Consider the following 20,111-nt stretch of genomic DNA (forward strand, 5'->3'; position numbering starts at 1 on the left):
AGAGGTTCCTGGTACTAGGGGATACATATGTGACTGAGGAAGGAAGGTAGACCACGAAGCCAGGTTCTTCCTCTTAGCCCCACACTCCCAGAAATAAGGCTTAGTCTCAAAACATATTTACAAAGACCTTGACAATATAACCAGGCTCTTCTCTGACTAGATCATAATGTAAAATATCCCATTTATTTTAACCTAAATTCTACCATGCAGTTGATTTCCCGTGCTCAGGCACCATGTGTCTGGCTTGTCACATCTTTCCAGATAATTCTCCCCTGCCTGGCTCTATCCCTGAATTCTTTCTATTCTACACTTTCCTACAGGCCATAGGTTTTTTTTTTTTTTTTTAATTGACAGGTAATGCATCCATACAACATACAAGATATTCTTTCTGCACCCACCCCTCAGAAACGGAAAAGACAGTTTTCCACTTGGTTGTGCCCTAATCCTTGCTGCCCAAACTCAAGCTGCTGTTCAGTTTGGCACTCAGGGCACCAGAGAGTGTGCAGACCATACCTGCCCAGAGCTGTGCTAAGTGGATTGCAGAGCAGACAGGAGGGAAGCAGTGGGTGAGGGTGGGAAGGCAGGGGCAGGTGGGTGAGGTGAGTGAGGCTGGGCAGGGTCCCTCTGCCAGCAGGAGAAGCCTGGGCCTGGCATGTGGCATGTGGCATGTGACAATGTTGTGGTGCTTTTGCAGGATCATCCGGACCAAAGTTCAGCAGCCTTTCCATCCAACGCCAGATGGGGCAGGGACGGGAGTGACTGCCCCTGGCCACACCATCGGTAAGAGAGCTCAGGGAAGGGGAAATCAACTCAGAAAACACAGCCGAGCCCTGGGAACTGCCTAGTCCAGGGAGATCCAGGGCTGTCCATGGTCCCCACTCACTCCTTTCCCTCCTACGGTCTCTCTGGTGGTATTAGTTCAGTGCCTCCCACAGGGCCTCTCCAGTCTGTGTCTCCCCTCTCCTTCCTTCCCCTTCCCCTCCCCTCCTGCCCCCCACCTCCGCCATTTCTCTTTGAGCTTTCCACCAGCCTCTATCTGATCTGATCTCCCTCTGTCTCCTTCCCTACGTCCAACACTCTTTCATGTTTACTTTTTTACTTCATCTTTTAGAGAAACCTTCTCTTCTTTTTTTTTTTTTTTTTGGAGGGGGGGGATGGGGTGGAGAGGTGGCTCAGCAGTTAAGAATGTGCATTGGTCTTATGGAGGACCTAAGTTTGATTCCCAGGACCCACACCAGGCAAGGCTCATAGCCACCTGGAACTCCAGGATCTGATACTGCTCTGACCTCTTCAGGCACACACACACACACACACACATACACACACACACCACACACGTGCACACACATTTTTAAAGTAGATCTTTTAAAAACAAGTGTTGGCGAGGAAGGGATGGAACCCACAACCTTAGGCATGGTAGGTACTTTTCCCTGTTACATGCCCGGCCTTGCCTCATGTTGTTCTCTGTTGCTTTTTGCCTCTTTGGACCTCGTAGGCCTCCGTGGGATCTCAGAGATACAACCCAGGCCTGCCAGAACTCCTGCTGCAACCTTCACTAGAGCACGAACACACACACACACACACACACACATACACACACACGCGCGCGCGCGCGCAGTGACTTCCTCTTGGTCTCCTTCCCTCCTGAGCAGCAGGAGATAGAATTGACTGGTCCAGCACTGCTGGGGTCATCAGGAGCCATGTTTCCCCAGGCCTGGATTAGTGTGCTGGAGGGAGGGTTGTACTCAGATACCTGAGTTGCTCATAGCAGAGAGAATGGGTTCACTCGCTGGTTCCCTAAGAGGGAACTAGAAACTTCTCCAGTGATTTGAAGACCAGTAGCAGCTGGGAGAGATCACTGCTTCTAAAGGACATTAAGAGCAGCTTGTGTCTCCCCAAGTGTGGGAGTAAGATCTTAGGGAGCCGTAGACTTTAAATCGGGGCTGGTAAAGACTCCACCCAGGAGACAGAAAAGCAGTGAGCTGGGGTTTGTTTCAAAGGATTTGCCCAACCTTTGGATTAGGTGGGATTAGAAGAGACTGGCTCCAGAGGGCACAGTTGGTCCTGTGCCATCCAGAAGATCACTGAACTGCTTCCCAGTCAGATAATCTTGGCAGTCTCTGAGCCTATACTACATCCATCTTGAGGGGAGGGGGCTTGAGGGACCAGTAAATGCCATAGGTGGCAGAGGAGGCCTGGGTTGACCGGTCACCGCTCTCCCCAGGCTGGGCTAACAGCCTGCAATGTCTGTCTGTGGGAGTGATTCCTCCCTCAAGCCTCCGCAGAAGGAAGAGGATATGAGCTCCTTGTCCTTCCTTCTGCCCTCTGTGCCTGTCGGTCCCTGCCTGGGGCTCCAGTCTCAACTGCTCTCCTGATAGTGTCTCCTCCTTTCATCCAGTTCCCAGCACGGCCTCCCCTCCTGTTTCCAGCGCCTCTAACGACCCAGTGGGATCCTACTCCATCAACGGGATCCTGGGGATTCCTCGCTCCAACGGTGAGAAGAGGAAACGCGAGGAAGGTAGGAGGAGGGATGAGCTCTGGCTCCCCCCTTTGCATGCTTTGTCCTTGGACTCTGAGCTCCGGTTTCTGCAGGCCAGCCTCGCAGCTGCTCTGCTGTGAGATCAGTTTTAGCATGGGAGCCTAGGTACCCCCACTGCCCTGCTGGCTCCCGGAGGGGAAGAGGGAGGCTGCTGGTGGGGCCACCAGCTTCACCATCTGCTCAGCCCCGATGGTCTCACCTTCTGTGGGGACTCACCCCAGCTGTCCCTGTGGGATGCCAGGGGGAGTGGCATCAACTGTTTACCTTGAGAAGGTTGTAGAGGTTGAGGAGACAGCTGGTATCTGACCCAGGGATGAAAGGCCAGCCTACTTTGGCCTCAGTTGATCTTTGTTAGAAGGTAGCAGCTGATACGGACATGGACAGCCCTGAGGTCCTTTCTCTGTCATACATGGACACGGTTCCCACTGAAGTCACTTGAAGAGCCAGACCTGGGGCCTCGAGATGCTCTTTGTCATGAGAGTGGGCACCATTCTGACTCCCACTTCTCCTACCTCTCCCTGGGCCCTCAAGGGACAGCCAGGACCTTGAGTAGCATAGACCCAGGAATGAAGAATTAAGAGGGGGACACAGGATGAAAGAAAATTAGAGGAGAGACTAGTTGGTGTACGCATGGGACAAGGTGCTTTTCAGAAACTGTGACTCCAGTGATGTATTGTGACCAGTCAGTTTTCTTCTGGTGTGTGAGGCCTGGGCACCCAGATGAACACATACCTCAGTCCTGCCTCTAGCCCTAAGTCTCTCAGGATCTCAGCTAGGGAAGTAGTAACTTCTGGTCTTCACAGGGTGTATAGGATTCTGAAGAGAGTTTCCATAAAATAGAACCTAACAGCCGGGTGGTGATGGCGCACGTCTTTAATCCCAGCACTTGGGAGGCAGAGGCAGGNGGATTTCTGAGTTTGAGGCCAGCCTGGTCTACAGAGTGAGTTCCAGGAAAGCCAGGGCTACACAGAGAAACCCTGTCTTGAAAAAAACAAAAACAAAAACAAAAACAAAAAGAACCTAACAAAGATGAGCATTAAGGGGGGTAGTGACCACATATTCCACTAGCTCAAGGTAGTCACAATTGACCTATTGTCCCAGCACCTCAACCAGACAATGTCTCCTTCCCCACTCCTCAGAAATGTTATGGTTGGACAGTAGATTCTGTGATCATTCCAAGCATAGACAAGCTCTTCTTGAGGGCTTAAGGAACAGCGTCAGAGACAAGGCTGACATTCCTTGAGCTGCAGTCTGGATTCTCCAGACCCAGGCAGAGGGAAGACAGCATGTGAGGCCTGGCCTCCAGCAGAAGGGACAGAGCGCAGGGGAGACCTAGTCCTGGCAAGATAGTGATGACCTGGCACTGGCCTCCTGCCAGAAGCCCTAATGGTCTCGTTTCACAGGGAAACAGCTTGTCTGGCTCTATTTCTCCTTCTTCCAAAATATCCAAACCCATTTGGCCGCCACGGCCTTTGCCACTCACTAAATTTCATTGTGGTTGTTTTGGCGGCAGCCCCTGATGGGCAGGGGGAGGCAACCGGAGAAGCCCTAAGCCCCAGTTCTCCCCGGAGCTTCTGACATGTAGGCCTCAGCCAAGTTCCCTGGCACCCTGAGTGCCTCGGTAGAGTCTGCCTCAAAGCCCGAGGGTTTCTCTTTAGCCACCTGCCTTGTTTAGAATGTGAGGTGTCCAGGGGGGACCGGAAGGCCACAGGAACGCTTCTGTGCTCTCCCTCATTGGACGGGGGCTGGCGTTCTGTGTGCCTTCAGTTGCCTGAGTCTTCATGGGTGGTGAAGGGAGGCCAGGGATACCTAGGGCTGGGCCAGCCAGTGAGGTCAGGAACAGGGTGTTCTCCCAGTTCCTGCTTACATCCATTGTTTTTAGTCAGTTCAATTCAATGGCCCTCTCTGCCTGTCAGTTAGGAGAATAGCTTGATGCAGAGGGTCCCCGAGCCAAACGAGATATGATTCTTGTCCTTAGGAAGCTTAATCTCTAGGACATATGTTAAACAGTGTATCCAGGGAGTAGAAAGTCCATCAGGTCTGGTACAGTGGAGATCTGGCCATCCCTTTATAGGGGGAAAAGGCAGGAAAGAAGCTCTCTGCCAGGAAGGGCTGCTCTTTGAGGAAGGCCCTGGGTGATGGCTGAGGAGGCTGTTAAGGCCAGTGTTAGCCTGAAGTTCTATCTGACGCATCAAGCCTATGCACAGGAAGGGCAGGGTGGCCTTAGCAAGGATGTGCTGAGTAGGCAGAAGAGGAGCACTGAGAAGCAAGCCCAAGTAGACATAGTCGTGGGAAGTGACCAAGACTGTGAGACATACGTGAGAGCAAAACTGTGATACATACGTGAGAGGGCGAGCTCTTCTGTATCGCTGTGTGTATCAGGGCAGGAAGAGATAGAAGCACGGTTGACTGGGGGCCTCCATCAGTGTGGCAACCCAGGAAGCAGCTGCAGTCTTCAGGTGAGGGATAGTGATGGCCTCAGCCGCTCATCTGCTAGACCTAACCAGGTTACAGGAAGCGTCAGGAACTCCGCCACTTTCTCCCTGGGGGGTTTCTTGCCCTGTCTCTTCTTTTCTTTTTTTTAAACCTACCCCAGGCCAGATGGAGCTGTCCTTTCTTTAGAAAGCTTTCCCCAACCACCATCCCATGGAACCCAGTGGGGAAGGGAACCAATGGAGAGGAGACCACAAAGGAAGATCTGTAGGGCTCCTCCCTTCCCCCCACTCCAGAGGCCTCCAAGCAGCAGGGCCCAGTTTACATTAGGGAGCAGTTCAGATGATTAAGAATGGGGAGATAATTATGTGTCAAGATGATGTAGCCCAACTCTGCAGTCGGGCCAAGGTAGCAAAGCGGCTGGCAGGCCAGTCCCTGTCACTGCTGCAGGAGGTGCCTCCGGCCGCAGCCCTACGAACACCCGGGTGTGTCCTTCAACTCTCGGGCCAGGACTTTTGGGTCCAATGGAACTTGATTTGAGGGACTGCAGGGTATTGGGGTGAGACAAGAGATGTATATCCAGGAACTAGACCCCAGAGGGACAAGGGGAATCAGGTACATTTTCTCTGGGATAGTCCTAAATGTACCAGCTATGTTGGCCCTCCTTTGACCCCAAGTGGGGTGACATCTCCCTAGAAGTGTCATATCTTGAGGAGAGCTGGGTGTCCCTCTGCCCTTCTACCTCATATTGCGTCCCATTCTTTAGCTCGAACCACGTCGCAGGGATGGGCCCCAGCAAGGACTATGACTGCAATGTGTCCCAGGCATTAGTGAAGGCCTTCTCAGCAATAATTACTGATATTCACACTGATAACACCCAGAACATTGCTGGCATTGGCCCTTGGAGTGTGGACAGTACCATCTGTATCAGTGGCATTCACATCCACGGGGGAACTCATGAAGGGCCAGTAGGCTTTGACTCAAGGTTGAGCTGGGATTCCCAACCCATGGCCTGTGGGATTGTGCAAAAACGCAGATTATATTTGGAGAAATATGGTACTCAAGAAGGTTGGAACCTCCTCCTAGGGATCCAGGACCCCAGTTAGAAAGACCAGAGAGAGATAAAGAGATTGCGCATGAGGAACTTGGGATACACGACTGTCTCTCAGCCCAAGGAGTAGAAATCCACATCAATACCCTGGAAGCCTTCGTTTCCAACCTACAGTTACGGGCAGGAATATTAAAGCTTGATTCTCTGGGAAATCTAAGAAACACAATTCCATGAATGTTCCTGTGGCTAGAAAACAGAGTGGTACCAACCTGTCTATCATCAGACTGAGAAAGGAAACCGAGGTGGGCGTAAGGTCCTAGGTTTGATCCCCAGCCTGGAAAGAAACAAAACAAAACCAACCACAGAAACCCCATGTCTTTTACCTTTCCCCTGCCCCTCCACTGCTCTCGGCCACAGTAAAGCACAGAGAAGTTTTATAACTTGTCCAAAAAAATCCAAGTGAAGTCATATGATGAGTCTGCTGATCTGTGGGGTGGAGGGTAGGGGGTGGGAGGGGATGTTGGTATGTGTGAGCTTTGCAGGGGGCGTGTTTTTGCATTCCATTCATTAGGTACACAATGAATTGTGCAATGGGGTGGAGGCAAGCTGGTGCAGTTGTGCGTTTGCAGGCAGGGTAGGTTGCATGGCTGCAAATGGCCGAGGCCCATCACTGCCTGTCCTAGCACCCTTCTGCTTTGGATGATGCTGTTGCTGGAAAACACCGATTGATTATTTCTTTAGTTAGTGTCCTCCTAGAAGTCCCTAAGAGCACCTGTTTAGGGGCCCTGGACTGAGACAAAAGAAAGGCCTGGCAGAGCCAAAGCCTGCACATAGCCCTGGCTCTGAATCCTAGAGCTACTCAGCTGGGAGACCTTGGGGAAGTCTAATGGGGTAATAACCCTCACTTCTTATAGAGAACTTTCTAGAACAGTATATGTCTAGAGCAGAGGTTCTCAACATGTGGGTCATGACCTCATTGTGGGGGGTATCAAACAACCCTTTTACAGGGGTCACCTAAGACATTTGGAAAACAGTTTTTTTTACATTCATTATAATTCCTAACAGTATCAAAGTTAGTTATGCAGTAGCAACAAAATTATTTTATAGTTGGGGGTCGCTACCACAAAAAGAACTGTATTAAAGGGTCTCAGCATTGGGATGGTTGAGAGCCACTGGCCTAGAGGGTTAAGCCAGTTCCATCCTAGAAGACAGATCACTGTATATCTAGGTTTAAAAAAAGAAAAGAAAAGAAAAAAAGAAAAAAAAAGTCTCCTTGGTCGGTGAAGATTTCACAAGGAAATTAAGTTGTGAGAGAAAGAAGTCTAGACACCCTAACTATAGTGGGGCACCTTGCAACTCTGGAATGAGCTCATCTGGGGAGGTTGGGTGGCTGGCCTCACCTGTACAGTTGAGGCTCCCTTTGTCCGCCTGTTCACTTGTTGCTCTGTGGTTATCCAGTAGGCCACTTTTCATTGTTTTTAAAGCGTCAACCAGAGTTTCCTATGCATGAAACTATAAAAGGCCCCTCCTTTTTCGAATACAAGGCCCTGACTCCCCCTGTCTTTCTGTGCACATTTCTACTCCTACATGCAAGCTTGTTTATTTGCCTTGGAGAATATATTCTTGTTCTCTGAACTATCTATTTATTTTTCTATGGTTTGAGCAAGGGTATGTGTGTGTGTGTGTAATATTGCTNTGAGATCTTTGGGAGTAAGGGGGTGTGGAATGTCAAATGCTGAGAACGCATGCAGTTTTCTAGGTGATGTGCATGTTTGGACAGAGCACTGTATGGCTGTGTATGTGCTGGCTCCAGTAACCAGGGAGAGTCCTAAGCCAGACCTAGACATGTTGAGTGTTCATGCTCCTAAGCACGGGCCTGCATATAACTTAGCCCCAAGATCCCACTGGTATCAACCTACATCTGTTGGCAAATCAGCAGGCTCTCCTAAGCCCACTCCTTGGAGGAAGTGGCTGAGCCCCAAGACTAGGGAAACTGAGGCAGAATTGCTTCCCATTCAGGCTGTGTGTGATTTGTAGCTCGGGACTTTTTGTATCTCTTTGAAGAGGGGCCTGGTCTCCCAGTTTGGGGGTCTGGCCCCCGATCTACCTGCTTGTCCTTCGGGATGTCTCAGTGTCTGTCTGTCTCTTATTTACTCCAGTCGAGGTATACACTGATCCTGCCCACATTAGAGGAGGTGGAGGTTTACATCTGGTCTGGACTTTAAGAGGTATGAGGGCTAGAGGGAGCACGGTGTGGGGGTCAAGGGGAATAGCTTGGGGGGTGGGTTGGCTAGAGAACGGCAGAGAATGGGTCTGAGGGTAGACAGCCAACTGGAGGCAAAGGCGCAGGCTCTCACCGGGAGTCCTAGAAGCTAACAGTCTCTGCACCTGGATCACTTCCGCCATGGGCCACCGCAGACGTTTGGGGCTGAGGCCTGGTGGCCCAGAGGGTCAGCCGCTCAGTGGATGGGGGCAGTTTTTCTAGCCCTTGGAAAAACAAAGAGTAGATCGGGTAGTAAAACAAAAGCAAAGGAGACGTGGAAGCACCTGACAGCCCTAATTCATCACGGCCCAAGTTTTTTCCTGTGTTCCCATTATATTTGTTTGTAAAAGTGGAAATCAATTTTGAAGGTAATTTTCTGGAAAGAATGGAAGGGAGGTGGGAGGGCCGGATAAGGCAGAGATGGTAAAAGGAAAAATTTAGGCCAGGCACAGCCCAGGGGCAGCTCTTGGCAAGGTGAAAGAAAATTGCATATTCAATCTCCATCCATGAATCTCCCTCGCTGCTACCCGCCTCCTTCTTGAAAACAATGAAGGCTTTTTCCCAGTGCTGGGCAGGGCCTCCGTATCAGCCTCACTTTAACTTCAGGGTCATTAATTCCCTGATTATTGAAGGAGAAGAGAGGGTTGCAGCATCGTCAATTCCAAAGGCACCCCCCATGTGATCAGACACTGGCTGGGATGGGGGGGGCTGCGGGGTGAGGTGAGGTGCTTCGGAAGGGGGTGGGGAGAGAGGAAATGGGGGAGCCACCTGGACTGGGGGGCAGGAAGCCGGGAGGGTAGAAGAGGCAGTCATTACTGCATACCTCTGTTGTGTTGTTATTGCAAATTAAAAGTAGCATGTTCCACTCCACAGCTATCTTTGGGGAGGGAGGGGCACTGAGGGAGGTGGGGGATCTTATCATTGCTTCTTCAGCAGACCAGCGGTGGTGTCACCGTGTGAGGTGACATTTGAATTTACAATTCCGCTGAGAAAAGCCATTAATTCACAAATTAACATTTCTCCCTCTCCCTCTCTCTTTAACACTCTCTCCCTCTCTCACATGGATGTGCAAGCAATTGAAGAGACAAAGGAAATAGCCTTAAGGAAGAGACTTTACGGCTAGTCTGTCTGTGCCGAGATTGCTCCCCCTGCTTCCAGATAGATAAACCAATTACCTGAGCAGCCCGGCTCCTGGCCGCCCGCGATCGCCTCCTTTTGTAGGCTGCCTCCGTGGCTGGCTTACACTCGTGTATCTCATTAATGGAAACCAGGCGTGCCCTGGTCACCGAGCTCTTCCCAGCTGTCCTCTGGAGGAACTGTGGGAAGAGAACCGGTGGTAGAGGAGACAGGCAAGGGGGATTCTAGGGAGGCTAAGCCGTCCCGGCCCTGGATCTTGCTGTGGCAGCAGGTTAGGGGTGCGTGTGCAGGTGAGCACGGTTGGAAAGGCTGGCTTGCTCTGACCTGGAAGGGGTGTGGACTGGCATTGAGAGGCAGAGACTCTAAACTGAGTCTGACTCTTGCAGTGGCCTTGCAGCGCAAGGGGCTGGTGGACCCAGGGAGGGGGGATCTCAGCTTGTCCCACATGGGAAGGCCACAGCACAGGGAAGTTTTGCTGACTACGTGCTATTTCAGTGGGACAGGATACAGCCTGAAGGAGCTGGGAGAAATGCTGAGAAGGGTCAGAAGACCTAATAAGGTCACACATGTTGGGGCAGCAAAATGAGATTGTACTGATTCCTTAAGATAAGCCTAGAGCCTGGGTACAACTGTGCCCACCTGGTACCTGCCTTACATACTTACACACATGTGAACACACACACACACACACACACACACACACACGGGGAAGGAGTAAAAGAGTGAGCTAGAGAGAGAAGAGAAAGCTATCCGATTCATTTCTTAGAGAATACAGTAGTCCTCTCTTACCCATAGAGATGTCACTCCAAGACCCTGGTGGACACTTGAAATCACAGAGAGCTCTATACATCTAATTCTACCTATACGTGCTTTGTTTTCCCCCATGCATACAGACAAAAGTTTAATGTATAGATTAGACACAGTAAGAGATGAACAAGAACAATACAAAAATAGAACGGTCATCGTGATAGATTGGGACTCAGAGTTAATCTGATAACCGAAGCAGTTACTGAGTGACCAACGGGCACGTCATGGATACACTGAACACAGGAATGATTCACACACAGGGTGGGACAGAGCAGGCAGCTCAGGATTTTATCTCATTACTCAGAAAGATACACAATGGAAACCTGTGAATTGTTTATTTCTAGAATTTTCCACTTAACATTTTTAGATTGAAGATAACTGAAGCCAGAGGAAAGGAACCCTGGAGTAAGGGGAAACTGAGGTTCCGTGGATTATGCTGGGGTTTTATGGCTTCCTATGTGCTGTGTACTACCTGTGACATGTCACAGACTCTGATTCAGTGCAACAGGTCCCTTGGAAGTCCAGAAAACAAAGCCAGGTCTAGATCTCTGTCTACTAGACCAATCCTGGGGTCTGAACGCATTAATAGCACTCAATTTACGTTCATCTCCAGCAAGGACTCAAAACCTGGCTACTATCCAGTTCCAGAAAGAGTTCAGTTCAAAGGTCACTGAGACTCCAGAGAGAGAAACTCACTTATAAACACATACTCTTGGTTCTGATTTTACCTTCTTAGTAGCCAAGGAAAAGCGACCGGTCATACCTACAGCAGGTTCTTTTTTTTTATCTCAGTTAGATCACATATTTTAGCTGAACTCTCTGGATCACATGGGCCATGAGCCTGTGACTCTTCAGAAGCAAATGCAGGTCGTGTCAATGTTTTGCTAAGCTTATGCCCGTGGGCTCTGTACAGAAGTGATGTGTTTATCTGTGGGGAGGCGCCAAGTTTAGTCATGGCTGTGTGGGACTGACGCATGCAGATCTGTAGACTTAAACACTAGAGACGAAAGCCAACTTGTTAGGTTCTTTCTTCAGTTAGTTCATGCTGCTGCTGCTGCGGCTCAAGGTGGAACTGCTTAAAGTATTCTGAGGTTTACCACAACAGATGCATTTTTTTCTATCCATTGACAGAAAGTCGGCACAGAGAGGTGGAGAAAAGGTTGCACAGAGCACTGTTTTATCTCTGTTCCTGAACACTTAGTGTAGGTCGCACATTCTCTACAAAGGCCAACCGGGCTCTCCGAACCTTCCCTGGGTTTTGGCCCTCATGAGAGAACCCATCATATCAGAATGGTTCCCATTCCTCATCTGCCCCTGGGCAACTGGCCTCCAGCCCTGTATGTTGATGTGGTTCCCCCTCTCCACTCCCTGCAAGGGTATCAAGGAAGAAATCCATTGCTTCGGCTCTGCTGTCTTTCCCCCTCCCCCAACCCTGTCCCTCAAACAGTCTCTGAACATAGGAGGGAGTAGCCAGGCTCAGGGCTTTCTCTGGGCCCTGCTGCTTGTGGGCTCACCTTCCTGGGTGCCCCCACTTTCTGGAGACCATTGGACAATGAGGAAAGACAGGCAGCTGGCGTGTCGAGAGACCCTGGATGCCTACAGTCTCCTAGACTATCGAGACCAGGGAAAAACCGTTCCCCAGCCTGCCTCCCTCAGAACCCTGGTGGTTTTGGAGCTGTCTGGGACCCTCATTTTCTGGCCCACGGAGGTGGAAAGGCCAGACAGGCTGGGAGAGGGTGGGGCCTGGCGCAAGAGCTAAGAGTCAGTCATGAGCCTCAGAGCCTAGTTACAGCAGAGCCAGTAATTCAAACCATCCTGACCCTTCAATGAACCCAAACCTGCTGACCTTGACAGCACCAGACAAGAGGCCTCTCGAAGCTCGACCTGCTGCAGGCCAGCCTTCTTTCCCTCCCTTCTTAGCAGCCCTGTGGCCTGGCTTCCAGGTGGCTCCTCATTTGGCCATCTTTATGAAATGTCAGCATACACTCCCTCCCCAAAGCAGGCCAGCTTCAAAGGACCCTTTGTGCTCATCCCCACTGGAGATAGGGTGTGGGCATTCCCTGGAGCCTGTGGAGAACCCCTGGCTGTGGTCTTCTCCCATGACTGAATGAGCAGAACATGTAGCCCTTCCCTTCTGCTCAATCTATGTGTATGTGTGTATATGTGTGCGCACATGTGTGTGTGTGTATGTATGTATGTATGTGTATGCACCCATTCATGCATGTGTTAGGGTGCCTAGAGGGACAGAGAAGATGATGGAGACAGAGAGGATGGGGGGAGGAAAGAGAATCCAGAGGAAAGAAACCCCAGGAACCTGCATTACAGTAAATGCAGTTTATGAAGTTTGCGCTTTTCTCCTTGGGAGAGCTGGATTCCATCCAATAACCTCTCCAAGTTGGCCAAGCAGGTCCAGAAGATGAAAGTGTGGGAAGGAGGGTGAGTGAGCCAGTGACAGAGGGAGAAATGCTCACACACATGCGTGCACATGCGCGTGCACACATACACACACACACACACACACATACACAGGCAGGCACACACACACACACACACACACAGACTGTAGACTGAGAAAGCCTGGGGAGCTGGGACAGAGAGATGCAGAAGGTGTACTTGACACACACACACACACAGGCAGGCACACACACACACACACACACACACACACACACACACACACACAGATGTAGAAGGTGTACTTGGGAAGAGTGGCCCCAGGAGTCCTCTTTTCTTCTCTCTCCATCTCGCCTGCCATCTCCATCCCCCTGGACCCCGCCCCGGGGCAGTGTGGTCAGCACAGACACTTGGCTGTGTGGGTCTGGGAGGCATGGCTGTATGGTAGACTGAAGCAGACAATCTGGAGCACCCGGAGCAGCCAGCCAGCAGGAGCCAGAACAGCATACTGTGGGTGGTCTCGGGCAGTGGGAATGAGGACTTGGCCAGAAAAGGGACCAGAACGTGATACTGCTAAGTTTCTCGAAATTTACCTCTTCTGACGCTGGCTAATGTCCACATGGGCTCCCTGAGGACTGAGGACAGCTAGTGTAGTCTCTTAAGGAAGATGGTCTGAGACCTCTGTCTTTTCTCTAAGAATTCAAAGGAGATAAATGACTAACAAGGAGGAGGTCATGAGAGATCTCAGAGGGATCAGAGTATCGGCCTTTCCAGACCTGTCTGTGCACAGCACAGGGCTCACACTCAGGGCGCTGGGAACAGCTGAGTGGGCCAGAGCCCACAGCTTTGGGCTTTTCTGTAATAATAGTTTTTGTTTTTATTAGCAAACATTAGTTACAGATAATAATGGGCTTCATTATGGCGTCTAATACATGTATGTTTTTGTTATATTCACCCCATAATGTTTTCTTATCCTTATTACTTCTATGAATCCGCCCTTCCCAACCAGTCCCTTTTATCTTTTTTCTGTAATAGTGGAGGGTTTTTTTGTGGGGTGTGTGTGTTCATGTGTGTGTGTGTGTGTGTGTGTGTGTGTCCTACTGAGTTTAAACAGGACCCTTAACTTTTGAGAACAGAGACTATGGAGAGAAAGTGGTTGAGAGGAAGAGTGCCTTCACTCTGACCTGCAGATGAGACATCAGCTCACACACACGCACACATGCATGCACTCACATGCACAGGCACATGCATGCACACATGTGCATGCACACACATGCACACATACACTCGCACACACACATGCACGTACACACACATGTATACACACATGCAAACACACACATGCACACACACAGACACACATACCCTGAGTTTATGTTCAAGTTCTTGCCAAAAGCTGGGATGGAAAAGAATGAGAGGGTTCACAAAGACACAGAAGGGAGAGGAGAGGGAAGGGAGGAGAGGGGGGGAGGGTAGGCCAATTGTGGAGGATACCAGAGCATCCAGGGTCTGCCAGGCACAGAATGAGGCAGAAACTGTCCGGGGATGGCCTTGGCCCTTGCTGTCCGCTGCTCTTTCCTCTACCCTCCCCCCTCAGTGCTCCCCTCTTCCCTCCACACATCTTTATTGGTTCTGGTAATAGCCTTGATTTGCATGTCAGGCAAAGCCTTGCTACACACACAAAAAGAAAACCCCAACCGTGGCGGTGTGGCAGTGTCAGCTCTCGCTGTTGTTCGACAGTGTAAAATTAAATTAATAAAGCCCCCAACACAGGAAAACATAACAGGAAATTAATGGCCTTTACTGTCGCTCTGATGCAGTCATTTGCAACCCTGCTTTCCGCACCAAAGACTTCATAAATGCAAGCAGTTTCTCTAAACAAGCATACTTAGGGCGGCCTGGTATGTAATTTTTCGCCTTGCTTGTGTCCTTAGAGCTAACAAAGCCCCCTTCCCTCTTAGCTTCAGAAAGGTTTCTAACTGGTTGTGGCCCAACTGCAGCCCACTGAGGGTTGTTCCAGGCAGAAGGCCCCAGCCCCTTTTGGAGGGGTAGAATTGCTGGGGTTCCAATTGAGGAATTGCTCACTCCATGAGCCCCTCTTGCCCACTGGCTCTGAGGGTTAGCCACAGGAATGGACACCCAAGGCTCCTTCCTCCCGTGCATCTGACTGCTCCCTCATCACCTGCATGTGCCCATCCTTCTTTCTGTCTCTGGCTTCCACCTTCCTCTTCTCCGTCTCTACTCACCGAGCATCTCCAACTTCTTCACACAGGTGGCAAACTTTGGGGCTGGCTCTGCCATAGCAGTGGGTGACCTGTGGGCTTTCTTGGGGTGCTAAAGAAAGCCAGGTGACAGCTCAAAATGAGCAAAGAAGCTGTGCTGATGAAATGTTCTGGGGCTCTAGGCTTCCCCTGTTCTTAAAGGTTGGGCAGTAACCCTAAGGGTCCCAAATGACCATTCATACTGTTCCTCTGATCTCAGGCAGATTCTAGACCTGAGATTCTATGCGCTGCTGTGGTAGGAAAGTAGGGGACTGCTTTGTGGCAGTGTGGGCCCTGGTGCCCACTAGGCTGGGCAGAGGATATATTAGGAAGGCGGGGCTTCACAGGGCACACCGGTGGCTGCTCATTAAGAACTGAGCTTCATGGTTATGCATTCAAGAAGGGTTCAGGGAGATGAGAAAAAGGGTAAGTATGCAGTGGGGCTTTCCCAGGAAACTGGCTGTTTCCAGGGATATCCCCAATGTGGATGGAGGGACCGACAAGGCAGAATCCCAGATTCTTGAGGGGTCATTGGTCTTGCCTACCTTTACCATAGAGCCCACCCACCCTGCAATTCTGCTTGCTGAGCCACAGCCTGTGCATGGTCATGGGTGTAGCTGACTAGCACCTGTGTTCGAAGCTATGCTTTTCTCTGCTTCAAGGACAGGCACAGGACAGAAGCCTTACTGGTAGGATGTTTAGATATTTACCTTATTTCTCACAATCTTAGTTTACTCTTTGCTAAAATATTTAGAGTTCATGACATTCACCAGTAGTGTGATGGACGGTGATAAAAAAAGACCTCCATTTGATATCTTTTCTCTTCCCCCCTCCCTCCCTCCTTCCCTCCTTCCCTCTCTTCCTTAGTCATTCCACCCCACTTTCTGAGCTCTCAGCAAACTCTAGGCTGAACCCCTGGGTGGACTTCAGCTCTCCTCACGGTTAAATCCCTACCCTTGAGGGAGTTCCCTCACCATCCTGGCCACCTATCTCTGAATTCATGAACACCGAGTCCCAGAGACAGTCCAGCCAAGGCCAAGTACTTAATGTGGAACCACTGGCCCTCGCCTGCCTGGAGACTCCACACCCATAGCATCGCCTAAGATTACATTCGATTTTTTAGCAGGCGTGTCAGACTCAAGCTCATATTAAGCTCATGGTCAACAAAAACCTCAAGATCTTTTTTACATCAATTGCTACCCAGCCAGGTCCACCCATTCTGCACTCTTGTAATTGATTTTTTTTTTTTTTAAACCTAAACATAAGGCGTTCCATTTATCCCTGTTGCTTTTCCATCTCATTGGTTCAGATTCTTAACGCTACCTGATAAAAGTCATGAGGATGTCTTCTCTGACATCATCCAAGTCGTCTTACAGGCTGTTTTTTTCCCCCTCGTTGTCTTCTCCTCCTTCTCCACTCCCTTCTCTTTCTTGTGCTCCTCTCTCTCCCCTCTGTTATTTTCCTTTCAAATAAAAAGAATCACGTGGCAAAAAAGTGAAGACCCATTCCTGGTTGTAGTACACAGCGCTTTAGGTACCACTGAGCTCAACAGTCATCAACAATTAGCTCTGAAAGAGGAGAGTATGTCCTCGTCAAATGTTAACATTCACTGTAACCACGAGACTTTCTTAACAAACCAGGTAAGGAAGAAATAAATATCCATTTAAGCACTGCCTACTACCATGTAGAGCACGCACGACCGCTGTACAAAGGTAACTGGAGCCGCTTCTTGACTTCAGGAGGCTGAGCATCCAGCGGAGAGGTGGATGTGCAAAAGCAGGTGTGCCTCCCATCACAAGCAGAACGTGACTGATGCTGTAATCACACCAGGAACGCTATGAAGAATGTTTTAAAAGATAAAACAAAACAGAGTTGTATCTTCCAGTCAGGGCAGTTGGGCAAGCCATCATAGCGGGGCGGGCGTTTAATCTAAGCATCGATATCAAGTTTAATGTGCCACAGCTGACTCTCGGTGAGCGCATTCAGGTTCACAGGCTATCCCAGGTACTTCTCCAGTCCTTGCACATCGCTGGTGCGATCATTTCTTTCAGAAAAGATCCAAAGCCTTAGGCTGTTGAATGCATTGGCGAGTCTTCTGAAACCCCACCTTCCGGGCTCAAGGGCTCAGCAATAGCTGATTTTAGGATCCTGGGTTCCTCTCACAGTCCTGAGGTGTATCAGGGACCTGAAAAACTTAGCTCACAGGAAACAGCTCAGGGCTACTGGCTGGGCCCTCCCTGGTGGTTGGGTTGAGGAGTTCACTCTGCCTTTCTTCTCTCCTGTCTTCTCCTGTCCACTCCTGTCCTCTTCCCTGCCCCCCTCTCGTCCTCTCTTCTCCTCTCTTCTTTCCTTTCATGACTATCTCTTTTCCCAAGCTTTGAGCTGAGCATGCCTCCCTTTGCCCGTTTGCTTTGTCTCAGCCCCTCTGGGTCTTTGTCTTCCTGGCAGGCTTTGCTCTCTCATCTCTCTCCCTGGTTACGGTCCCTCCTTCCATCTGTTTTGTGCCCTTTATGGAGGTGCTTTTGCCTGACCATAAGTGCAATACATGCTTATTGTAAAATATTTGGACAAGCCAATGTTTCTAAAAAATATCCGTAGCCTCCTCGCTGAGTGATAACCAGTGTTGAAGTTCGGCATATTCTGGGTCCTTTTCCCCCTGTGCGTGCAGAACTTTAGATATGTAATTCTTAATTAAAGTTGGAGTGCTACTATGCACACAGCTTTGTGCCTTGCTAGTTTTACTTAACATTATATAGTAGCATTTTCACATGTCATTACATATTCCTTGAAAACATGATTTTTTTAATGGCTGCATAATCTTCCACTGTTCGATGTACATGTCCTTTTAAATTCTAGGCTCATCATATTTTAAGGCTTAGCCGTGTGCAGCAACGGTGATTTCCTTAAATGCCCTTCTCCCTCCACCCTCCCTCCCCCTCTCCCAGTCCCTCTACCTCATCCGGTTGATTGTTTAAGCTTATGGAGGCAGAATTTCATCTTTCAGAGCATCTGTCTTCTGTGGAATTATGTCTTCTTTTAGAATCTCTTGACGTGGGGTCCCCTGCGTGTTCTTTCCTCCTGTGAGTTTCCCCCAATACCCCCTTCCTTGGCCAGCTTTAGACGGGGCTGGTTCTTCCCGGATCCCCATCACTTCCCTTTAACCCATTTTTCTTTCTTGGCCAGAGTCAAGGCACCCCTGGTAGGGGTAGGGCAGTGACCATCTCTGTCATGCAGAAACATTGCCTACCCTTTCTGGGCTGCCTTTTGTTCTGTTCTGATTTTAAATTTCTTAGGGGGGAGTCATCACAGATCACCTTCCCGACACTCTTTGCAGCCCCTGTGCTTGTTTCTTCTTTCCAAAAGGTAAAATGTCGGGGACAGGCCAGTTCAGGATCCATCCGCTTTTGTTTTTACAGTTGTATTGAACAAATTTGTCAACACGTGAGATCACAAGTATCAGGCGCTCTGCTAGGTGTACAAAGATGAGAAAGTGGGATCTCTGCCCTCAGAGACAGTTCAGTAAAGGAATCAAGTAGGTTTTTGAACTTTTAAAGAGATTTCCGTAAAGAAAAGCGATGCGACTGAGTTTACTTTTGGCTCTGACACTTGTCAGCCATCGTAAACAGTTTGAGGAAGTCACCTGTCTTTGAAAGCCCTCTGTTTCCCCAGGTTAGGAGCCCAGTTCCCAGAGACAACACACTGTGATCTGGCTCTGCCTTGTTGGTCATTCGTTAGCTGCCTCGATATGACCTTGGGAAAGTTCCTTAGTCACCAGGCTTCTGTTTCCTTACCTATGACATAGGTCTAATAATAGAAGCTTCCTGGTAAGTTTTTCTTACAAAAATGAACTGTTGCCATAGTAAAAATTCATACACAAGTACCTATTTTACACCCAGTGCTTAATAAATTCCAGTTGCCACTGTTCTAAGAATTAAATCTGTGTGTGCACATTAAGGGTAGCATTTGGTATCATAACAGAATCTGGCTCCACTTATTATTTTTTTTAATATTTTTTTATTTATATGAGTACACTGTTGCTATCTTCAGGCATACCAGAAGAGGGCGTCAGATCCCATTACAGATGGTTGTGAGCCACCATGTGGTTGCTGGGAATTGGACTCAGGGCCTTCAGAAGAGCAGTCAGTGCTCTTGACCACTGAGCCATCTCTCCAGCCCGCTATTTATTATTATTATTTTTTTTTTTAAAGATTTATTTATTTATTATATGTAAGTACACTGTAGCTGTCTTCATACACTCCAGAAGAGGGCATCAGATCTTGTTCTGGATGGTTGTGAGCCACCATGTGGTTGCTGGGATTTGAACTCCGGGCCTTCGGAAGAGCAGTCGGGTGCTCTTACCCACTGAGCCATCTCACCAGCCCCTTATTATTATTTTTTTATGACAGATTAGGATGGAGAGCACTGGAATACTGAGAAAAGAAAAACCACTGTTGCTGAGGGAGGACCCCTAGCCCTCCTATCTGTATCTGAGGAAATGCAATCCAATAAAGCTCACAGGATTTGTCCAAGGTCACACAGAAAGTGAACCAAACAACAAGAAGCCAAGATCTGGCGACGTTACACCTATTCAAGGGCTGAATCTTGACTTAGGGGCGTGGCATGTATCCCAGCCTTGCCCCCCCTTTTTTAAAGATTTATTTATTATTATACATAAGTACACTGTAGCTGTCTTCTGACACACCAGAAGAGGGCGTCAGATCTCATTATGGGTGGTTGTGAGCCACCATGTGGTTGCTGGGATTTGAACTCAGGACCTTCAGAAGAGCAGTCAGTGTTCTTACCTGCTGAGCCATCTCACCAGTCCCCCAGCCTTGTTTTAGGGCCCCTCCCCAGAAATAAGTAGGTGTGGGTGGGCATAGCAAGCCTGAGGCCAGGCATACTATCAGCCAGCTCAGCCTCTCACCCTATGATGAACCCAGCCACTGTTTAGAAGCTGCTCGTAGCATGCGGGGTTTGCCAGTGCTAGTATGCTGGGCAGACCTAACATTGCCCAGAGCCAAAGCTTTGGGCCGGGTTCCCAAGGGATTTTTTTTGTTGTTGTTTTGTTTTGTGTTTGAGACATGGTGGTCTCGTTATGTTATTTCTGGCTGTCCTGGAACTCTCTCCGTGGACCAAGTTGAGCTTAAACACACAGAGATCCGCCTGCTTCTGCCTCCCAAGTGCTGGGATTAAAGATCTGTTTCACCCCACCCAGCTTTCCAAGGG

The 20,111-nt window shown here is 49.5% G+C and overlaps 1 protein-coding gene across 10 annotated transcripts in view; it reads left to right on the top strand.

Moving 5' to 3' along the window:
* Positions 1 to 20,111, top strand: part of Pax2 (paired box 2) — a 91,631-nt gene that overhangs the window by 41,260 nt on the left and 30,260 nt on the right. For 5 of the 10 annotated variants that reach the window (XM_029540034.1, XM_029540036.1, XM_029540038.1 and 2 more), the window contains exons 5-7: positions 695 to 780; positions 2,399 to 2,518; positions 8,183 to 8,251. In XM_029540034.1, the coding sequence (XP_029395894.1) occupies positions 695 to 780; positions 2,399 to 2,518; positions 8,183 to 8,251 (275 nt within the window). The remainder of the gene's footprint in view (positions 1 to 694; positions 781 to 2,398; positions 2,519 to 8,182; positions 8,252 to 20,111) is intronic. The other 5 variants (XM_021205069.2, XM_029540064.1, XM_029540051.1 and 2 more) reach the window with 1 other exon arrangement.

Source organism: Mus pahari, chromosome 1 (assembly GCF_900095145.1).
Source record: "Mus pahari chromosome 1, PAHARI_EIJ_v1.1, whole genome shotgun sequence".
NCBI lineage: Eukaryota > Metazoa > Chordata > Mammalia > Rodentia > Muridae > Mus > Mus pahari.